This window comes from Schistocerca americana, chromosome 6 (assembly GCF_021461395.2).
Source record: "Schistocerca americana isolate TAMUIC-IGC-003095 chromosome 6, iqSchAmer2.1, whole genome shotgun sequence".
NCBI lineage: Eukaryota > Metazoa > Arthropoda > Insecta > Orthoptera > Acrididae > Schistocerca > Schistocerca americana.
Genome location: NC_060124.1, coordinates 23,474,796 through 23,496,395, shown reverse-complemented (window position 1 = coordinate 23,496,395; position 21,600 = coordinate 23,474,796). Strand labels below are relative to the sequence as shown.

Genomic DNA, 21,600 nt, shown 5'->3' with positions numbered 1-21,600 from the left:
CATCTTGCATATACAGGGTGTTTCAAAAATGACCGGTATATTTGAAACGGCAATAAAAACTAAACGAGCAGCGATAGAAATACACCGTTTGTTGCAATATGCTTGGGACAACAGTACATTTTCAGGCGGACAAACTTTCGAAATTACAGTAGTTACAATTGTCAACAACAGATGGCGCTGCGGTCTGGGAAACTCTATAGTACGATATTTTCCACATATCCACCATGCGTAGCAATAATATGGCGTAGTCTCTGAATGAAATTACCTGAAACCTTTGACAACGTGTCTGGCGGAATGGCTTCACATGCAGATGAGATGTACTGCTTCAGCTGTTCAATTGTTTCTGGATTCTGGCGGTACACCTGGTCTTTCACGTGTCCCCACAGAAAGAAGTCACAGGGGTTCATGTCTGGCGAATAGGGAGGCCAATCCACGCCGCCTCCTGTATGTTTCGGATAGCCCAAAGCAATCATACGATCATCGAAATATTCATTCAGGAAATTAAAGACGTCGGCCGTGCGATGTGGCCGGGCACCATCTTGCATAAACCACGAGGTGTTCGCAGTGTCGTCTAAGGCAGTTTGTACCGCCACAAATTCACGAAGGATGTCCAGATAGCGTGATGCAGTAATCGTTTCGGATCTGAAAAATGGGCCAATGATTCCTTTGGAAGAAATGGCGGCCCAGACCAGTACTTTTTGAGGATGCAGGGACGATGGGACTGCAACATGGGGGTTTTCGGTTCCCCATATGCGCCAGTTCTGTTTATTGACGAAGCCGTCCAGGTAAAAATAAGCTTCGTCAGTAAAACAAATGCTGCCCACATGCATATCGCCGTCATCAATCCTGTGCACTATATCGTTAGCGAATGTCTCTCGTGCAGCAATGGTAGCTGCGCTGAGGGGTTGCCGCGTTTGAATTTTGTATGGATAGAGGTGTAAACTCTGGCGCATGAGACGATACGTGGACGTTGGCGTCATTTGGACCGCAGCTGCAACACGGCGAACGGAAACCCGAGGCCGCTCTTGGGTCACCTGCTGCACTAGGTGCGCGTTGCCCTCTGTGGTTGCCGTACGCGGTCGCCCTACCTTTCCAGCACGTTCATCCGTCACGTTCCCAGACCGTTGAAATTTTTCAAACAGATCCTTTATCGTATCGCTTTTCGGTCCTTTGGTTACATCAAACCTCCGTTGAAAACTTCGTCTTGTTGCAACAACACTGTGTTCTAGGCGGTGGAATTCCAACACCATAAAAATCCTCTGTTCTAAGGAATAAACCATGTTGTCTACAGCACACTTGCACGTTGTGAACAGCACACGCTTACGGCAGAAAGACTACGTACAGAATGGCGCACCCACAGACTGCGTTGTCTTCTATATCTTTCACATCACTTGCAGCGCCATCTGTTGTTGAAAATTGTAACTACTGTAATTTCGAAAGTTTGTCCGCCTGAAAATGTACTGTTGTCCCAAGCATATTGCAACAAACGGTGTATTTCTATCGCTGCCCGTTTAGTTTTTATTGCCGTTTCAAATATACCGGTCATTTTTGAAACACCCTGTATATCTCTACCAGTTATTCTTTTACCCACGAACAGAAAAACACTATTCAGCTGTCCCTCGTATTGTTAATAAACAAACGGATTATATAGTATTCCCATACTATACAATCTACGGTACAGCAATGAGTAGAAGCACCAAGACAGCCGATGAGATCGTCAGGCTGGACTGCGACGAGCATGCGATAACGTGATAACGTGTAATGAGAAGTGGCATGAGCTGCGACAAAACAGAGACCCCACGGCGTCGCAGTAAACACAAGCTCGCACGTGCGTGGCGCGTGGCCGCGATCGATGCCGTTAAGACAAACGCCGCGTGCGCCTTCCTCCCGGTGACCGCGAATACTCTATTCCCTTTGTCTTTTCATCACGAGCTGCCGTTGAATAGAAGCAGCAGTTAATCCAGACAAAAAAGTTATCATATTACGAGGGGTGTTCAATAAGTAACGCACAACACTTTTTCCCCCGATCAATTTTTGATGAAAAAAGGCGGACTTTGTTCTGGGACATCGTTGAATATTCCTGCTTCAGTCGCTACAGTTTCATGAAGTTCAGATAGGTGTCGGCGCCATGCGTAGCCTTCAAATGGTTGAAATGGCTCTAAGCGCTACGAGACTTAACATCTGAGGTCATCAGTCCCCTAGAACTTAGAACTACTTAAACCTAACTAACCTAAGGACATCACACACATCCATGCCCGAGGCAGGATTCGAACCTGCGACCGTAGCAGTCGCGCGGTTCCGGACTGAAGCGACTAGAACCGCTCGGTCACACCGACCGGCTGTAAAGATAATGTCAGCTAGACGAATACCAAAACGATGTGCTGCAAGAGAGAGACCTAGAGCAGGGTGAAGTGAATCTATCAAGATCAGTTTAAGAAGTAGAGATTTGGACTGGAATACTGGAACACAACAGGTACGGAAGGGTAATGGGGGAAATATAGGAGAACCATAAACTAGATAAAGGGAAACTAGAACGACGATAACTAGATGTGTTAAAACTACGAAATATTATACTACACTGTTGCTCCTAAAATGAACTAAAACATCAATTTTAAGAGTTTCATTGACGATATTCTTCAGTGACGTAGACGGACTTTCCCAACAGAAAGTTCTTTAACTCAGCTTTAAATTCCACGACATTAATATTTAATGTCCCCTGGAAGATTGTTGAATACCTGTCTGACAATATATCTGGCTTCTGCTCGTATCTGATGTAAATTTTTCAAATAATCCTAGTTCGGAAATGAACCCTCGTGCAGCCACATGCATAAAACAGCAACCCATAAGCCTGGAGCGTGTGGAAGTATGCCCATTTAAACTAACTTGCCCCGCCTAACACTATAATGTAATAACTTGTCTTGTCTAGATATCAATGAGACACGGTCCACAACCGCTTTGAATGTTCTGTTACGTAACACTCTTTCCTACACATTTTCCTCGACGCATTGCAGATAGGGAATCTTGCTACAGTGCTGTGCTTCTCGGCACGTCCGACAGGAAATGCCAGTCAGCGCGCCTTCTCGAAAACGTCTGAATCGGAAATTCGTGACATCAGCGGCCATGTTCATCGTTATATGAGCGAATGAGCAAACAAGTTGTAAAATCATACGCAGAAGCGATAGCAGTGCCCAAGCACACACATTTCCGCAGAATTGACATACAGCCGACTACAGAGTTATGCGCAACTGCTACTCCGCCACAGTTTCTAGCACAGTCCGATTCTCCTCGTTCTGTTTTCGCGAAGCAAGTCAGTACAGGCGGCCTGCAGTTTCATGTGTAATAAGTACTATCATTTTTCCAAGTTTATGTCGCACAAAATTCATCAGAAGTATCGGAGTAATCAAAGAACCCGATTACCAAAGAGGTTTATACTTTTTATGTGAAATAGCATGGAAAATATCGTTGTAATTATCATTGCATTGGAAATAACCAAACGAAAGCTGAGAAGAAGAATCGTCAAGACAGTATTAACTAGACGATAATGCCCGCAACAGTTACAATGTTCATCTAATGGAGAGGCAAATACTTGTGCTACCGACTGAACCGCATTGACATTCAGTCGTAGTTCCCAGCCCGCTAAGAACCTAAAATGTGGAACTAGCACGGTTAAGGATCCCATATTATGCTAGTAAGTTAATGTTTTCTCTGGCCAAACCGCTGAAGAGAATTCTTCGTCAGCGGCGAAATGTGTTGGTGCTTATTTGCTCTAGGAAAAACAATGCTCCACAACGTTCGAATGCAGCTGCACATCCACCGCACAGACATCGCTGCTGGAACTGCAGGAAAACTTCTCACCGCAGGAGCATAGCTGTAGTCTCCTTCTTGGGAATGAGTTGGTTATGCAGAGAGCTATCAGATATGTCCGCAGCACGGAGAACTGGATACAACACGAACAGCTATGATTTCCAAACATACTGGTCATTGACAAGCTTTAGTGAAGGTTGTGGTAAAATAATGTATTCAGTGAAGGACGCAGCCACTGAGTTTTGTAACAGCTCACATTAAATTATGGTTAGTTGTTGTTGTTGTTGTTGTTGTTGTTGTGGTCTTCAGTCCTGAGACTGGTTTGATGCAGCTCTCCATGCTACTCTATCCTGTGCAAGCTTCTTCGTCTCCCAGTACCTACTGCAACCTACATCCTTCTAAATCTGCTTAGTGTATTCATCTCTTGGTCTCCCTCTACGATTTTTACCCTCCACGCTGCCCTCCAATGCTAAATTTGTGATCCCTTGATGCCTCAAAACATGTCCTACCAACCGATCCCTTCTTCTAGTCAAGTTGTGCCACAAACTTCTCTTCTCCCCAATCCTATTCAATACCTCCTCATTAGTTACGTGATCTACCCACCTTATCTTCAGCATTCTTCTGTAGCACCACATTTCGAAAGCTTCTATTCTCTTCTTGTCCAAACTGGTTGTCGTCCATGTCCATACATGGCTACACTCCATACAAATACTTTCAGAAACGACTTCCTGACACTTAAATCTATACTCGATGTTAACAAATTTCTCTTCTTGAGAAACGCTTTCCTTGCCATTGCCAGTCTACATTTTATATCCTCTCTACTTCGACCATCATCAGTTATTTTACTCCCTAAATAGCAAAACTTCTTTACTATTTTAAGTGTCTCATTTCCTAATCTAATCCCCTCAGCATCACCCGATTTAATTTGACTACATTCCATTATCCTCGTTTTGCTTTTGTTGATGTTCATCTTATATCCTCCTTTCAAGACACTGTCCATTCCGTTCAACTGCTCTTCCAAGTCCTTTGCTGTCTCTGACAGAATTACAATGTCATCGGCGAACCTCAAAGTTTTTACTTCTCCATGGATTTTAATACCTACTCCGAATTTTTCTTTTGTTTCCTTTACTGCTTGCTCAATATACAGATTGAATAACATCGGGGAGAGGCTACAACCCTGTCTCACTCCTTTCCCAACCACTGCTTCCCTTTCATCCCCCTCGACTCTTATAACTGCCATCTGGTTTCTGTACAAATTGTAAATAGCCTTTCGCTCCCTGTATTTTACCCCTGCCACCTTCAGAATTTGAAAGAGTATTCCAGTTAACGTTGTCAAAAGCTTTCTCTAAGTCTACAAATGCTAGAAACGTAGGTTTGCCCCTTAATCTTTCTTCTAAGATAAGTCGTAAGGTTAGTATTGCCTCACGTGTTCCAACATTTCTACGGAATCCAAACTGATCTTCCCCGAGGTCCGCTTCTACCAGTTTTTCCATTCGTCTGTAAAGAATTCGCGTTAGTATTTTGCAGCTGTGACATATTAAACTGATAGTTCGGTAACTTTCACATCTGTCAACACCTGCTTTCTTTGGGATTGGAATTATTATATTCTTCTTGAAGTCTGTGGGTATTTCGCCTGTCTCATACATCTTGCTCACCAGATGGTAGAGTTTTGTCATGACTGGCTCTCCCAAGGCCATCAGTAGTTCTAATGGAATGGTTAGTTATAATTACGCAAAAGCAATTCTTTGATTTCCATATCCAGACTACCCTCGCTCATGGAACTGCGTGTAGTGTTCTCCTTGGTTTCTGCAATAGTTTGACGGTGACTGTTGTCCTTTTCTAAGGCAATTTGCCATATCTGAAAGGCGGAGTTGGTTCTGCCAGCCGAGGTCCACAAAGAGAACAGACACTTAGCCCTATACGCCGCCTAGCGACAGGTACTCGGGCTGTTAGTGAAAGATAGTGTTTTGCAGAAAATAAATTTAGTTGCTCCACTTTATACGCGCACTTTTAATTTGCCAAATAAATAACCGTTTCAGTATCAAAAGATCGCGAACCCATCTTACAGTAAAAAAAAATCACTATACACAGTTACAACACTCATTAGAAAATATTTATAAAATATTTTTCTGTATGATAGTTGTGGTACAGAGTGCAATCTTAAAACGTAGTAGGCTCCTTAACCTGACACGGAGTCGTAAAAATCGCTTATACAATTAGGTGTGTCACTATAAGTGAAAGTCAGTGCTATGAGTTAAATAAAATCAAATTGCCGCGGGAAGTGACATATGATCCCCGTAGGTACAGTGTTTTTTAAAAGAGTAAAAGATATATAAAAAATAAAAGTTGGAAGAAAGAAGATAAATATTTAAAAAATACAATAAACGAAAGAATCCCCTCTGTAATAAAACATTAAAGGCAGAACAACACACCTAAATTGCTGTGCTACACCGACCGTTTGTACACGGTTCATTCTTTTATAAAACATAGATTTAATCATAAAACTTTCTAATCAGGCAAGTATTATTCATATCAATAGCATTACATATAGACCAGCGAAACACCAATGTACGTTTTGCATAACCACTGGATTCAACCCGCTCTTCAGCCACAAATTTCTGTAGATCTGCTGTTAGTATATTAATATTTAGTTTTAGCGTGAAGAGATGGGCTCAGCTGTCACTCACACTCACAAATCCGCGCAGAAAGTGATTTGAATTATCTTTCAAATGGCCATACACTGTTGAGAAATTAATTTTCGTATTTGCTTGTGTCAGTTTTACAAAAACGGCAGTGACAATATCGAACAAAGCACATGTCGTAGTTGATTCTTAGAGAGAAATGTATCGTACTCATTTACTCATTCTTCTAGTTCTTGAAGCAGTTTCGGGACGTCTCTCGTACGAAATATCTTAATCTACGTAAGAATTCAGTCAGCTGAAAATAAAGAGGTCAGACGTATCTTCAGCAACTCTGAATGAATTTCCTTTGACATTAAACTGTACACAACAAACAATTTCATGACTGCATGGTATTCCATTTTATCCATTTGAATGAAAGAGGAAGAGAGAATAGGGATTAACGTCTTATCTACGTCGGAAGGACGCAGGAAATTTTGAAACTTGTGGTAAGTTCCTGTGGGACCAAACTGCTGAGGTCATCGGACCCTAGGCTTACACACTACTTAATCTAACTTACGCTAAGGACTACACACACACACACACACACACACACACACACACACACACACGCCCGAGGGAGAACTCTAATCTCCCACGGGGGGCAGCCGCGCGAACCCTGCCAAAGCACTCTAGACCACGCTGCTATCCCGCGTGGCGAAACGACGCAGGGAGGAAAGCGTCTGCGCCCTTTCAAAGGAAGCATCTCTATATTTGCCTTGAGCCATTTTGGAAAACCACAGAAAAGCTAAATTTAGATCGCAGACGAATTTTAACCACCATCCTTCCGAAAAGGAAATCAGAGTCTAACAGCTGCGCCATTTCGCTCGGTCCATTTGAACGAAACGTACACTACTTTATTATAATACTGTATTAAACTAAACTATTCCGTAGAAAAAGTTGACACTTGACTTATTTTTAAGCGCAACTTGTAACAACAACAACAAAAGTTAAAATTTCTTCGATACTAACGCTATTCTGAGAACATTGGTATCAACCTGACAAAGTTGTATTTCCGAAAGAATGCTTTTAGTATTCGTTTACATTATTACTATTGTTATTATTTATTACTTTTTCATACCTTAAAACGCGTTATATCACATGTCGTGAGAGAAGAACGATACCTTATCTTTTATCGGCACAGATGTCACCTGAAGACTACTTTTGCTACCAAAAGAGACTATACTGATATTTTTGTAGGCTGATTCATTTGACTGTTTTTATTTGGCTCAAATGGCTCTGAGCACTATGGGACTTAACATCTGAGGTCATCAGTCCCCTAGAACTCAGAACTACTTAAACCTAACTAACCTAAGGACGTCACACACATCCATGCCCGAGGCAGGATTCGAACCTGCGACCGCAGCAGTCGCGCGGTTCCGGACTGCGCGCCTAGAACCGCGAGACCACCGCGGCCGGCGACTGGTTTGATGCAGCTCTCCATGCTACTCTATCCTGTGCGAGCTTCCATACAGTAAAGTCCGTTTTAAAGGAGATGGCATTTGACAGATAGCGAGTTGGAGTGCGCCCGCCAGCAGTACAGCAATCCTCTTGAGTTGCCACTTACACTGCCAAAGTGCTGTGCTTCTCAGTTCTCTTTAAGCCTTTTCAGTAGGATATTCGTGTAACATTTATTCTCGCATTCCTTACGATAAGCGATGAAAGTAGTCGAAAGACGAGACAACGTAGAAATCTTATTCCATTTACGAGTTTCGTAACGTTTGTGTGAATTGTTTAGGAGATACAGACTTGTATTTTCAAAGTTGCGACAAAAAAAAATAAAAAAAATTCTGAAGCCTGTAAACAGCAAACGGAGCGCAGTACAAAACTTGGCAAATACACATGGCGATCGAGATCACAGACAACGAAAAAAATGTATTTCATAGAGTTCAATAGTTTCCAAAATATGACTTGATAAAACATCCTGGCAGATTAAAATTGTGTGCCGGACCGAGACTCGAACTCGGGACCTTTGCCTTTCGCGGGCAATTGCTATACCAAACACGACTCACGATCCGTTCTCACAGCTTCAGTTCAGCCAGTATCTCGTCTCCTACCTCCACTTGCCCGCGAAAGGCAAAGGTACCGAGATCGAGTCTCGGTCCGGCACACAATTTTAATCTGACAGGAAGTTTCATAACAGCGCACACTCCGCTGCAGAGTGAAAATTTCATTATGACTTGATAAGTTTGAAGTTCCCAATCAAGATTAATACCAGTCGTTTCACTTGCTTAAAGGCAGTACGCGGATCCATGCCACATTTAAATTTTAGATTTTTACGTGATTTTTGTAGGAGATAGAGACTAAGCAATTTTCTGTCACCGCGGTGGACGCAGTGATAATGGCGGTAGCCTGCAGACACAGTTTGTCAGCCGGCCAGAGTGGCCGAGCGGTTCTAGGCGCTACAGTCTGGAACCGCGAGACCGCTACGGTCCCAGGCTCGAATCCTGCCTCGGGCATGGATGTGTGTGATGTCCTTAGGTTAGTTAGGTTCAAGTAGTTCTAAGTTCTAGGGGACTGATAACCTCAGAAGTTGAGTCCCATAGTGCTGAGAGCCATTTGAACGATTTTTTGAACAATTTGTCGCGACAACGTTGCAACGTAGGACTCTCAACGTCAAATGCCAGCAAATTTAGATCAGCCGATAATAATTCTCATTTTTACATATCTAAAGACAGATCCGTGCATCTAGGGCGCTCAGGCCCCTTAATCCGATTTCTTGTATTCCTCGCGACAAGATTAGCATCGTAGCACGCCCAAAGCTTTTCAGCCGCCTCGAATTACTGACTATATAGCATTAACACCTTATCTTGTTCGCACACCTATAAAAAGACATGATAACTAACTTCTGTTTTCTTCTGTTTCAGATGAACAAGAACGCGTACAAAAGAAGACATTCGTCAACTGGATCAATTCGTATTTATCCAAGGTGAGTTTTGCTTCTTTCTGTCTCAAGATTTCTGGTGCTACCCTAACTGTACTTCATTAGCATCTAAAAGGTCTGTTCAGAAAATAACGTATCTTTTTTTTTTTAATACTATTCTTGTTCAACTTACATAAGTTTAATCGTTGTTCAAAATCAACTGGTATGTATTAATATCAAACACATTTTTCACGGTATGAAACACATAATAACAAGCCAAACCCATTAGAACCTGGTCATGTCAACGATGCTTTCTTCTCTGGTATAATCCTGCCTATTGCACTGGAGCTTTGAAAATGTGTGACCTCATGCCTCTGCATGGGTGCCCGCGAAGCGAAATTTTAGTTATGTAGGCGTGTGTATCGGACCTTCACCCAAACTACAACGTAAGTCGAAGATGTTTTCTGATGTGTCGACAGAAGTGCCGACACAGCGTGCCTATCGGCCCCCTCAAAATAACACTATCTAACGCAGACGGGCGTCAAGTCTGGAACAGGATAACTATTGAATGGTAGCAAGAAAAGTACGTAGCTGCTTTATACTTAACTTTATTCGTTGATGAATACAGCGTTCTTCTGGAGACATTTATACTATAACTCTCAAACTATGTAAGGCTAATGGCGCCTTGCTAGGTCGTAGCCATGGACTTAGCAGAAGGCTATTCTAACTGTCTCTCGGCAAATGAGAGGAAGGCTTCGTCCGTATTGTCGCTAGCAATGTCGTCGTACAACTGGGGCGAGTGCTCGTCCGTATCTCGAGACCTGCCTTGCGGTGGCGCTCGGTCTGCGATCACACAGTGGCGACACGCGGGTCCGACATGTACTAAATGGACCGCGGCCGATTTAAGCTACCACCTAGCAAGTGTGGTGTCTGGCGGTGACACCACATTTTCCGCACATGGGACGAGACGTTTGGCTTTTCCGGAAATTAACTGACCGCAACACGTAGTCCGAGATATTATAAGCAAGACAAACCGGCCGTAAAAGTTTGCACTTTACGATTTCATTGTCTTATTGTTAACAGGCGAAATACCCTTAGGTTTCAAGAAAAGTGTAATTCCAGTTCCAAAGAAGACTAGCGCTGACAGTTGTACTACCGAACATCCAGTTTAATAAGTCTTGCTTCAAAAGAGACTGCTGAAGCGAATTATTTACAGAAGAAAAGAAAAACTGGTAGAATCCACCCTCGGAGAGGATCAGTTTGGGTTCTGGAGGCATGTAGGAAAACGCGAGGTAATACTGACGCTATGACTTATTTTAGATGATAGGTTGAAGGAAGGCAACCCTACGTTTATAGCAATTATAAATTTAGATAGTATCTGACACGGTGCCACATTTCCGACTATTAAAGAAGGTACAAGCGTCCAAAATAGGTTCCCAGGTATGTGAGTGGCTCGAAGACTTCTTAAGTAACACAACCCTGTCTGTTGTTGTCAGCGACGAGGGTTCATTAGAGACAAGGTTCACGTCAGGAGTGGCCCATGGAAGCGTGGTAGGACCGCTGTTACTGTTGTGGGCTGGCAGGAGAGCCAACCCGTATAAATGGAGGAAGCCGATAGGCACACGTTTTAGCTCACGCAGGCTGGCGTGAGGTCTGGAACAGGACAAGAAATTTAGAATATAGAAAAACGGACGTAGCTGGTGGAATACTTAACTTTAATCCATTAATGGTGAACGTCGGTCTGACGGTACATGATTAACAAGATCAATAGCAACTGATAATGGCGCCTTGCTAGGTCGTAGCAAATGACATAGCTAAATGCTATGCTAACTATCGTCTCGGCAAATGAGAGCGTATTTTGTCAGTGAACCATCGCTAGCAAAGTCGGTTGTACAACTGGGGCGAGTGCTAGGACGTCTCTCTAGACCTGCCGTGTGGCGGCGCTCGGTCTGCAATCACTGATAGTAGCGACACGCGGGTCCGACGTATGCTAACGGACCGCGGCCGATTTAAAGGCTACCACCTAGCAAGTGTGGTGTCTGGCGGTGACACCACAGTTACCTTCTATATACATAAATGATCGTGCACACAGGGTAAGCAGCAGTTTGCTGATGATGCTATGGTGTGTCGAATTGTGCCATCTTATGAGTGGCTGCAGCAGGATACAAGATGACTTAGACAAAATTTCTAGTTGGTGTGATAAATGGCAGCTAGCTCTAAATTCAAAAAGATGCAGGTTAACGCGGATGAGTAAGATCAAACAAATCCATAATATTAGAGTACAGCATTAGTAGTGTGCTGTTTGATACAGTCACGTCGGTTAAATATCAAGGGTAACGTAGTAAAGCAATATCAAATGGAATGTGCATGTAAGGACTGCAGTAGGGAAGGCTAATGGTCGACTTCAGTTCATTGGTAGAATGTTAGGAAATTGTGGTTCACCTGTAAATGAGACAGCTTATAGGACGCTAGAGTGTATGGGATCCCCACCAGGTCGGATTAAACGAAGACTGAAGGAATTCAGAAGCGGGCTGCTAGATTTGTTACCGGTGGGTTTGAACAACACGCAGGTATTACGAATGTGCTTCGGGGATTCGAATGGGAATCACTGGCTGGAAGGCGACGTTCTTTTGAGGAGTTCTATTGAGAAAATTTAGAGGATCGGCATTTGAGGCTGACTGCAGAACAGTTCTACTTCCGCCAACGTACATTTCGCGTAAGGACCATGAAGATTAGATTAGAGATGTTAGGGCTCGTACGGAGGCATATGGACTGTCGTTTTTCCCTCGCTCTTTTTACCAGTGTAACAGGAAAGGAAATAAGTAGTAGTAGTAGTAGTGGTACAGAGTACCCTCCCCCAGGCACCACACGGTGGCCTGCGGATTACGTATATATATAGAGAGAGATTTACACTATGTTATAACACACTCTTTGAAATTATGAAGGTAGACGTGAATATAAACTCCGTCCTCAGGCCCTGGCGGGCTCATCGGTACCTACCGGCTGCCGTGTCATCCTCAGCGAATGGCGTCACTGGATGCGCTATCGAGGCCCACGAGAAACATAGGCCGCGGCGCGTACGTCACGAAGGTAGTCCTGAACTCGCTCGTTCGCAAGCTCATCTCAGCAGACAAAATGCGTTTCTAAACCTGTTAACTCGCAGCTGGGCGTGTAAGTACTAACGAGAATTGCATCTTCCACTGGAATCTGCTATTATAAAGTCTTACTGATTAACAGTACTACAGCAAACTTAATTTAAGATCAGTACTCGATATAAATGGTATAACGACTTGTTTATAGCATTTAGTTGTTGTTGTTGGATGTTTAAGGGGGACTAAACAGCGAAGGTCATCAGTCCCTAGCATTTAGTCTCTTCCGCTTAACAGTACTCATTACATGCTGGAAGTGGTGCCTGATGCAACTGATAATCGTTTTAGCACGATTTTATTTCATTGTACCCCAGTACAGCCGTAACAAATTATAAGCAGTCCCATGTACCTCACATCATTGTAGGACTAATAACAGGAAGATTCCATAACTGCAGATTCCAGTGGAAGATTCAGTTTTCGTTTGACGGACACGTCTAGTTACGAGTTAACAGGTGTAGAAACGTAGTTTGCTGATTTGAGCGAGCCAACGAACGAGGGCAAGACTACCTTGGTGTCGTACGCGCCGCGGCCTGTCTTTCTCGTGGGCCTCGATGCGCTATAGAGGGGCGTGGGGCCAACACAATGCTCTCCCGTCCATTGACAGTTTTACAGTTTTCGTGTCCTGGAACCGCTAGTACTCAGTCAAGCAGCTTATCTATTGGCATGGCGAGGCTTTCACCCCGTCCCAGTCCCTGCCACCATGGGAAAATTCCTTGTAGTACAGGGGATCGAACCAGGGTTCTCCACATGGCAGTCAACCGTACTACGGAGGCGAACAATTTTAGAGTTAGCAGAGATAAAATACAGCGAGCGAGAGGTTATTTTCAACTTCTACAGAAACGATACAGCAGTTATAAGAGTCGACAGACATCAAAGGGAAGCTGTAGTAGAGAAGGGAGTGATGGAAGGTTGAAGCCTATTCCCGGTGTTATTCAATTTGCGCAAAGAGCAAGTTGTGAAGGAAACCAGCGAGGAATCTGGAAAGGGAATTAGAGTTCAAGGAGGAGAAATATGAACTACGAGGTTTGCGGATGGCAACGCAGTTCCATCAGAAATGGCAAAGGACTTGGAAGACAAGTTGAACGGAATGCGTAGTGTCTTTCAAACAGGTCGTGGGATGAATATCAACAAAAGTAAAAAACTAGTCTAATGGAAATTAAGTAAATACATCCAGACGACATAGAAAAAATTAGGTTCGCAAATGAGACACTAAAAGCAGTAGATGAGTATTACTATTTTGGCAGAAAAAAAACTGATATGCGAACTAGAGTAGATAAAAATTCAGACTAACAACAGCAAGAAAAAAATCCGAAAAAAGGAATTTGTCAATATCGGATACAAACTTGTTAGCAAATCTTTTCTAAAGGTATTTGTTTGGAGTGTAACTTGAACGATAAACAGTTGAATAAGAACAGAAGCTTTTGAAATGTGCCGGCCGCTGTGGCCGAGTGGTTCTAGGCGCTTCAGTCCGCAACCGCGCGACTGCTAAGGTCGCAGGTTCGAATCTCAATGCCGGCACGGTAGCTCAGCGTGTTCGGTCAGAGGGCTCCTCGCCGGCCGTGGTGGCCGAGCGGTTCTAGGCGCTACAGTCTGGAACCGCGCGACCGCTACGGTCGCAGGTTCGAATCCTGCCTCAGGCATGGATGTGTGTGATGTCCTTAGGTTAGTTAGGTGTAATTAGTTCTAAGTTCTAGGGGACTGATGACCTTAGAAGTTAAGTCCCATAGTGCTCAGAGCCATTTGAACCAGAGGGCTCCTCGCCCTCTGTAATAAGAAACTGAGTAAAGGAATCAACGATCACCTTGAACGAATGTCTTGTGACGTCCGCCCAGACGAAATGCAACGAACAATACCGAACAAAATTTAAAAAAAAAAAATCCTGCCTCGGGCATGGCTGTGTGAGATGTCCTTAGGTTAGTTAGGTTCAAGTAGTTTTAAGTTCTAGGGGACTGATGACCTCAGATGTTAAGTCCCATAGTGATCAGAGCCATTTGAACCTTTTTTTTTTTTTTAATGTGGTGCTACAGAAGAACGATGAAGATAACAGGATATATCGAGTAGCAAATGAGGGGAAAAAGATTTTGGGACAGTGTGATTATAAGAAGGGGTCGATGGACAGCACATGGCGTTAGGCATCAAGGAATCGTCAGGTTGGGAACTGAAGGTCGCAGTAGTTATGCAGATATGAAGACGCTTCCGCAGGACAGACAAGTGTGAATACCTGCATAACCATTCTTTGGAATGAAAACCGCAACAACAACACTTGTAAGTCTTACATTTTACACCGTGTTAGATGTCCGTTGTTATTTTGAAATAGTGCATTTGCAATTCATATCATGTATTGACTGCTTTTTACGTGTAGCCTGGGTGGCATCATTTTGAGTCCGAAAGCGATCATACGATAAATTACATATTATCGGTACCAATGAAGTGCAACTGAATGGAAGCAACCTTTTGATCTTTCAAACAGTTTGCAACTGCGATCCCAATAAACTGCTATTAGATACTTTTTTTTAAATTTACACTAGCACCTTTGTATCATTAACAATTCAGACGTTGCGGTTAATAATGGAGGCTAGACTACAGAAAATTCAAGATACGTTCATAGGATTTGTCGACCTGGAGCAAGCGTTCGACAGTGTACAGTGGTGCAAGACGTTCGAAATTCTGAGAAAAATGGGGGTAAGCTACAGGGAGAGACAGATAATACACAATATGTAAAAGAGTCAAGAGGGAATAATAAGAGTGGACGACCAAGAGCAAAGTGTTGTGATTAAAAAGGGTGTAAGACAGGGATGTAGTATTTCGCCCCTACTGTTCGCTCAGTACATCAAAGAAACAATGATGGAAATAGCAGAAAAGTTTAGGAGTTAATTCAAGGTGAAAGTATATCTATGATACGCTATCCTGAGTGAAAGTGAAAAAGAATTACATGATCTGCTGAATGGATTGAAGAGTCTAATGAGCACAGAATATGGACCGACGGTAAATCAAAGAAAGACGGAAGTAATGAGAAGTAGTAGAAATGAGAACAGCGAGAAACTTAATATCAGGATTGATGGTCACAAAATAGATGAAACTAAGGAATTCTGCTACGTAGGCAGCAAAATAATCAATGAGGGACGGAATAAGGACATCAAAAGTAGACCAGCACTGTCAAAAAGGGCATTCCTGGCCAAGAGACGTCTACTAGTATCAAACATAGGACTTACTGTGAGGAAGAAATTTCTGAGAATGTACGTTTGGAGCACAGCATTGTATAATAGTGAAACATGGACTGTGGGAAAACCGGAACAGAAGAGAATCGAAGCATTTGAGATGATGTGCTGCAGACGAATGTTGAAAATTAGGTGGACTGGTAAGGTTCTGCGCAGAAACGGACAGGAAAGGAATATGTGGAAAACATTGACAAGGAGATGGGACAAGATGATAGGATATATGTTAAGACGTGAAGGAATGACATCCATGGTACTAGAGGGCAGAAACTGTAGAGGAAGACAGAGATTGGAATACATCCAGCAAATAATTGACGACGTAGGTTGCAAGTGCTACTCTGAGAGGAAAAGGTTGGCACGGGCCGCAATAAACCAGTCTGAAGAGTGATGTCAAAAAATCCGTAGTAATTGAACTAATCAACTGCTGGCTGAATGACGACAGCTTCTCATTAAGATACTTCAATTAACAGAGGGTCACGACGTCGTTCCACATACAGCGCCACACAGCACTGTTCGCACTGATAACGTGTCTACTTGCGAGATGCTTTCTCACTTTGTTTCTTTGATTTTGAAGAACAAACATAACTCATATTTTTATGTTGCTGACAACAATCATACAATAATTCTGAAATGAACACATCGCCATTTGGCTGTATTGTTGTTTATTTAATTGCAGCCTATGTTTCGGCCTTGTATCCCATTTTTCGAGTGAGTGAGATTATGTTACTAACATATATTGTAGGACATCAAGCTCGAAATTGGCCAATATTTTTCTTAATTTATGGCCAATTTTGGACTTGATATCCTGCAATATACAGGGTGATTCAAAAAGAATACCACAACTTTAGGAATTTAAAACTCTGCAACGACAAAAGGCAGAGCTAAGCACTATCTGTCGGCGAATTAAGGGAGCTATAAAGTTTCATTTAGTTGTACATTTGTTCGCTTGAGGCGCTGTTGACTAGGCGTCAGCGTCAGTTGATGCTAAGATGGCGACCGCTCAACAGAAAGCTTTTTGTGTTATTGAGTACGGCAGAAGTGAATCGACGACAGTTGTTCAGCGTGCATTTCGAACGAAGTATGGTGTTAAACCTCCTGATAGGTGGTGTATTAAACTTTGGTATAAACAGTTTACAGAGAATGGGTGTTTGTGCAAAGGGAAAAGTTCTGGACGGCCGAGAACGAGTGATGGAAATGTAGCACGCATCCAGCAACCATTTGTTCGCAGCCCAGGAAAATCGACTCGCAGAGCTAGCAGAGAGCTGCAAATTCCACAATCAACTGTATGGAGAGTCCTACGAAAAAGGTTAGTTATGAAACCTGAACTGCCCGAGGCGATGGATCGGCCGCCAGGCAGCCCGTGACAGAGCACTTCATCACTGGCCTCCAAGAAGCCCTGATCTTACCCCCTGCGATTTTTTCTTATGGGGGTATGTTAAGGATATGGTGTTTCGGCCACCTCTCCCAGCCACCATTGATGATTTGAAACGAGAAATAACAGCAGCTATCCAAACTGTTATGCCTGATATGCTACAGAGAGTGTGGAACGAGGTGGAGTATCGGGTTGATATTGCTCGAGTGTCTGGAGGGGGCCATATTGAACATCTCTGAACTTGTTTTTGAGTGAAAAAAACCTTTTTAAATACTCTTTGTAATGATGTATAACAGAAGGTTATATTATGTTTCTTTCATTAAATACACATTTTTAAAGTTGTGGTATTCTTTTTGAATCACCCTGTATGTTAATGACATACCCCCCCATCACTTGAAAATGGCGTAAAAGGCCGAAACCTAGGTCGCAATTAAATAAACAACAATACAGTGAAATGGCGTAACGAAAGTATTTTCTCGGTCTGAAATGAACTGTCTAACCAAAATGCATTCGATAACGCTAGTAAGAGGAAGTAAAAAACAGTTTCCGCACTGTATTGCAGTTACCTTCAAAGACACCCGTGTGCTACAAAACATCTTCACTATCTAGAGCATCGGCAGTTTCCCCAAAATTCGGCAAATTGGCAATTTCTTCATCAAATAAACCACGGCGTGCCATTTTTCTTACACAGAATTCCAATAATGTGCTCTGTCGGCAGACGGACACAATGACTCATAACGGACGAACTATCGTGAAAACAAGGCGCACATTCGCCCCAGTTGACAGTGCAACTAATAAATAACATTATAAACATCTTATATCGATAGTCAGATTTGCGAAAACAACGCGCAGCGCTTTTTAATCAGCGAAATACGCTGGCCCGTAGAACCCACGGTCTTCGCGCTTTTCAAGGGAGCGCCGCCCGTAGAAATCTATGAGCTTGGCGCTGAGAGATTATGCCGGCTCTGAAACGAGATAGCAGTATTAGTCCGTAACTGATAGCACTAAACCACAATCATATACCTCACACAGCCGGTTATCTGTGTGTCCAGCCGAAACTGTAGTGTATGTGTGTCTGTGTGTGTGTGTGTGGGGGGGGGGGGGGGGGAGAGAGAAGGAGTATTAAGATTATAGTATTAAGCCTCGAGTAAACAGGGTATCTCATGATGCTGAGTAGACTTACGGCAGTTGACATCGCAGAAAACGATCGCGCTTAGCTACTTTTTGTTTTAGTTCTTGACTCACGCCTCTGCTGTTACGTCTGGAGGTCTGCGCGGTTAAGAGGAGGCGGAGGAGATTAGTGTTTAACGTCCCATCGACAACGAGGTCATTAGAGACGGAGCACAAGCTCGGGTTAGGGAAGGATGGGGAAGGAAATCGGCCGTGCCCTTTCAAAGGAACCATCCCAGCATTTGCCTGAAGTGATATAGGGAAATCACGGAAAACCTAAATCAGGATGGCCGGAGACGGGATTGAACCGTCGTCCTTCCGAATGCGAGTCCAGTGTGCTAACCACTGCGCCACCTCGCTCGGTGCGCGGTTAAGAGAAATGCTATCCGCACCGCAGCCGCAAGTCCCTTCCCGCGCAAATTTATTTCCGTTGACAATAACATTCTTCAAATCACTTTAATCTATTCAGTACGTCAGTAGGCTTGAACGTAGCCTGAATTTTCGTCTGTTGATGCTGGACCTCGTAAGTTATATTCCATTGACTAAGACCATGACCATTGCATGGGGGCTTAATTATTTTTTTTTGAATGCAAATATTTTTAATTTTAATAACTGTCTGTCCGATTACGAAGTCTCGTAAACGGTTGGCCCTGACTAGTATTTGTACGCAATCTGACTGCATAGAACAACAACAGAGAATGAAATGAAAATTTCCGTTAACACAATTAATTAATTAAGTCCCCAGCAACTATAAAACGTACGAAACCCAAGCACAAGTGTAACTGTTCTGTGTGTGGAAGTCTGATTCAACGTACACATCTGGCACGGTTCTTCTTCAATAAGACAAGAAATTTTAAATACCATTTATACTGAAGTAATTGAAAAAAAAATAGAAATACTAGAATTGCGTAAGGAAACCAGAATTACACTCTTATACAAAAACACAAGCCAGATGCTTTGCCGCCCATCCTGATTTAGGTTTTCCGTGATTTCCCTAAATCACTCCAGGCAAATGCCGGGATGGTTCCTCTGAAAGGGCACGGCCGACTTCCTTCCCCATCCTTCCCTAATCCGATGAGACCGATGACCACGCTGTCTGGTCTCCTTCCCCAAACCAACCAACCAACCAGATGCTTTGTTGACTGAACCTGTAATGACGCATTATTTAAGACATTGAAATAATAAAAAGAAAAGGGAATTTTTTTACCTTCATATATATTGACGAAAAGCACTCTGATCATTACAATATTTCCATTCGAACAACATCTGCTGTCTAGCCCATCAAACAACTGCATAAAACATGGAACAAGCACTCCCTACTACAACATCTCAACACCGACTCACTACTACCACATCTCGATAAGCACTCTCCACCACGACCCTCGACAAGAACTCTTCACCACGACATCTCAGCAAGCACTGACTACTACGAGTTCTCGACAAGCACTGCCAGTGGAGGCGGCGGAATAAAACTCTTTGGCGCAATCTCTGGCGCTGTGGCTCAGTGTAGCCACCTTTCACCATGCTGCAACAAAATGCACCCTCGATACATTCAGCTGCTTACAGTTTCGTGTCGTACTTGCCAAAAATTAACATGTGAATTTTCTCTTGAACTTCCTCGCTACATCGGGGCGTCTGATGAAGTCGTCTAATGTTCCATAAAATTACGGGCGTGCAGCCGCATAAATTCAGCTTCTTCTTTTAATATTTTGGCTGAATACTGTCCATCCATTTTCAGAGTGGGCCGAGATGACTAACGCTCCAGCACTAGCTCCGTCCTTTCACAATCGAAGACCGAAGAACCACTGCGCATGCGGCCAGAGATGCACACGGCGCCAGAGACGTTGATAGGCGGCAAAGACGTGTAACATACGCATGGAAATTAAATCTATGGCTGCGCAGTCGTTCCACACGGTGATATCGATGTGTCACGGAGAGTTGCACCGTTGCGACGTCTTTGTGATTTAATTACAGAAATTGCCGGATTCCATGATTTGTCCAAGCTCAAGCCGCTATCTCTGTTAATTAAATTCGTCGCCAACCGAATTTCAATTGCTTCTTTCACTACTGAGTCCCAGAAAGATGAAGTCGAGGCTGAAATTTCGGCATTATCGTAAACCATAGAGTGCCCAGTGTCAATACAGTGCTCGGCCACCGCAGATTTATTAGGTTGTAAGAGCCGGGTGTACCTGCAGTGCTCTGTGCATCTCTCTTGGACTGTACGTGTCGTCTGTCCGATGTAAGCACGGGCGCACTCACCAGGGATCTTATAAACCACAGGCTTCCGAAGCACCAAATCATCTTTAACGGAACTCAGGACTGCTGAGGCCAACGGTCAGTAATATAGCGTCCGTGTTGTCCAGAGCTCACCTCGCAGTTGATGTTAAGAAATGTCTGAGTAACACTACGATTTGTTTGTCACCTCCCGTGCAAAACGGTGCTTACTGTTAATGTATATGTACCTGACAATGACATGAGAGTCGAAATTGGCCAATAGCGCAGCTAAATGATATAAATATAAGCCAACAACGGCCAGTGTTCCCTTTTACGAAATATTTGGAGGCTACAGACACAGAGATAAAAGAGACTATCAACACTATGAGGAAGTTATGGTTTTATACATCCAAAGATTTGAAATTTTAAACTCGGATAGTACTAGGATTATTGTTTTGGCTGTAGAATTTGCGTTCACCATCAGAAGCTTTTTCTCCTGCAGAGTAAAACAAAGCGATTGCTTTATTGCAGTGAGCCAGACACTTTCCTCCTGTCTACTTACAACACTCATTCTCAGTGGCTTAATACTTAATGCGACGGATGTCTTAGGAGAAACAGTAAATATTTCATGAGACGATAATATGAATTCGATTTTTAAAAAAGTTGTATCTGGTTCCTAGTGATTGTAGAGTTGCAGCTGTCTGAATTTTATACTTCAGAGAACCTGCACAAAATTGATAGAGAATACACATACAACTTATTGTATTAGTTTAGTAATGCAAAACCACACGAATAATAGTTGGAATTAAATATTCTCTACACATTCAGCTCTTTTCGCGGCTTCACGTGTAGCTCTTTTCAGAATGTTTTGTGCGCTTTTAACAACAGAACTGTTTCATGTGAACGGTTTATTCATCCCCCGAGTTTATTTGTTCTTTGTAGGCTTCTTTATCCACACATCTCCACATACAAAAATATAGTGAAGTGAGATCCATTGATTTGACGGTCTATGTATGTGATTAGTTCGGTCGATTCTTTTCCGATGGAATCTTATACGATGTTTAACTTGTCAGATATGCTGTACAACCGTAAGAAAACAAGATTGTAATGTTCCTTATACTTCTTAGACAAACAA

The 21,600-nt window shown here is 43.1% G+C and overlaps 1 protein-coding gene across 1 annotated transcript in view; it reads left to right on the top strand.

Annotated features, from left to right (window-relative positions):
- LOC124619377 (nesprin-1) overlaps positions 1 to 21,600 on the top strand; it is a 635,455-nt gene that overhangs the window by 123,167 nt on the left and 490,688 nt on the right. Inside the window, exon 2 of the mRNA XM_047145705.1 lies at positions 9,350 to 9,411. Within this exon, the coding sequence (XP_047001661.1) occupies positions 9,350 to 9,411 (62 nt within the window). The remainder of the gene's footprint in view (positions 1 to 9,349; positions 9,412 to 21,600) is intronic.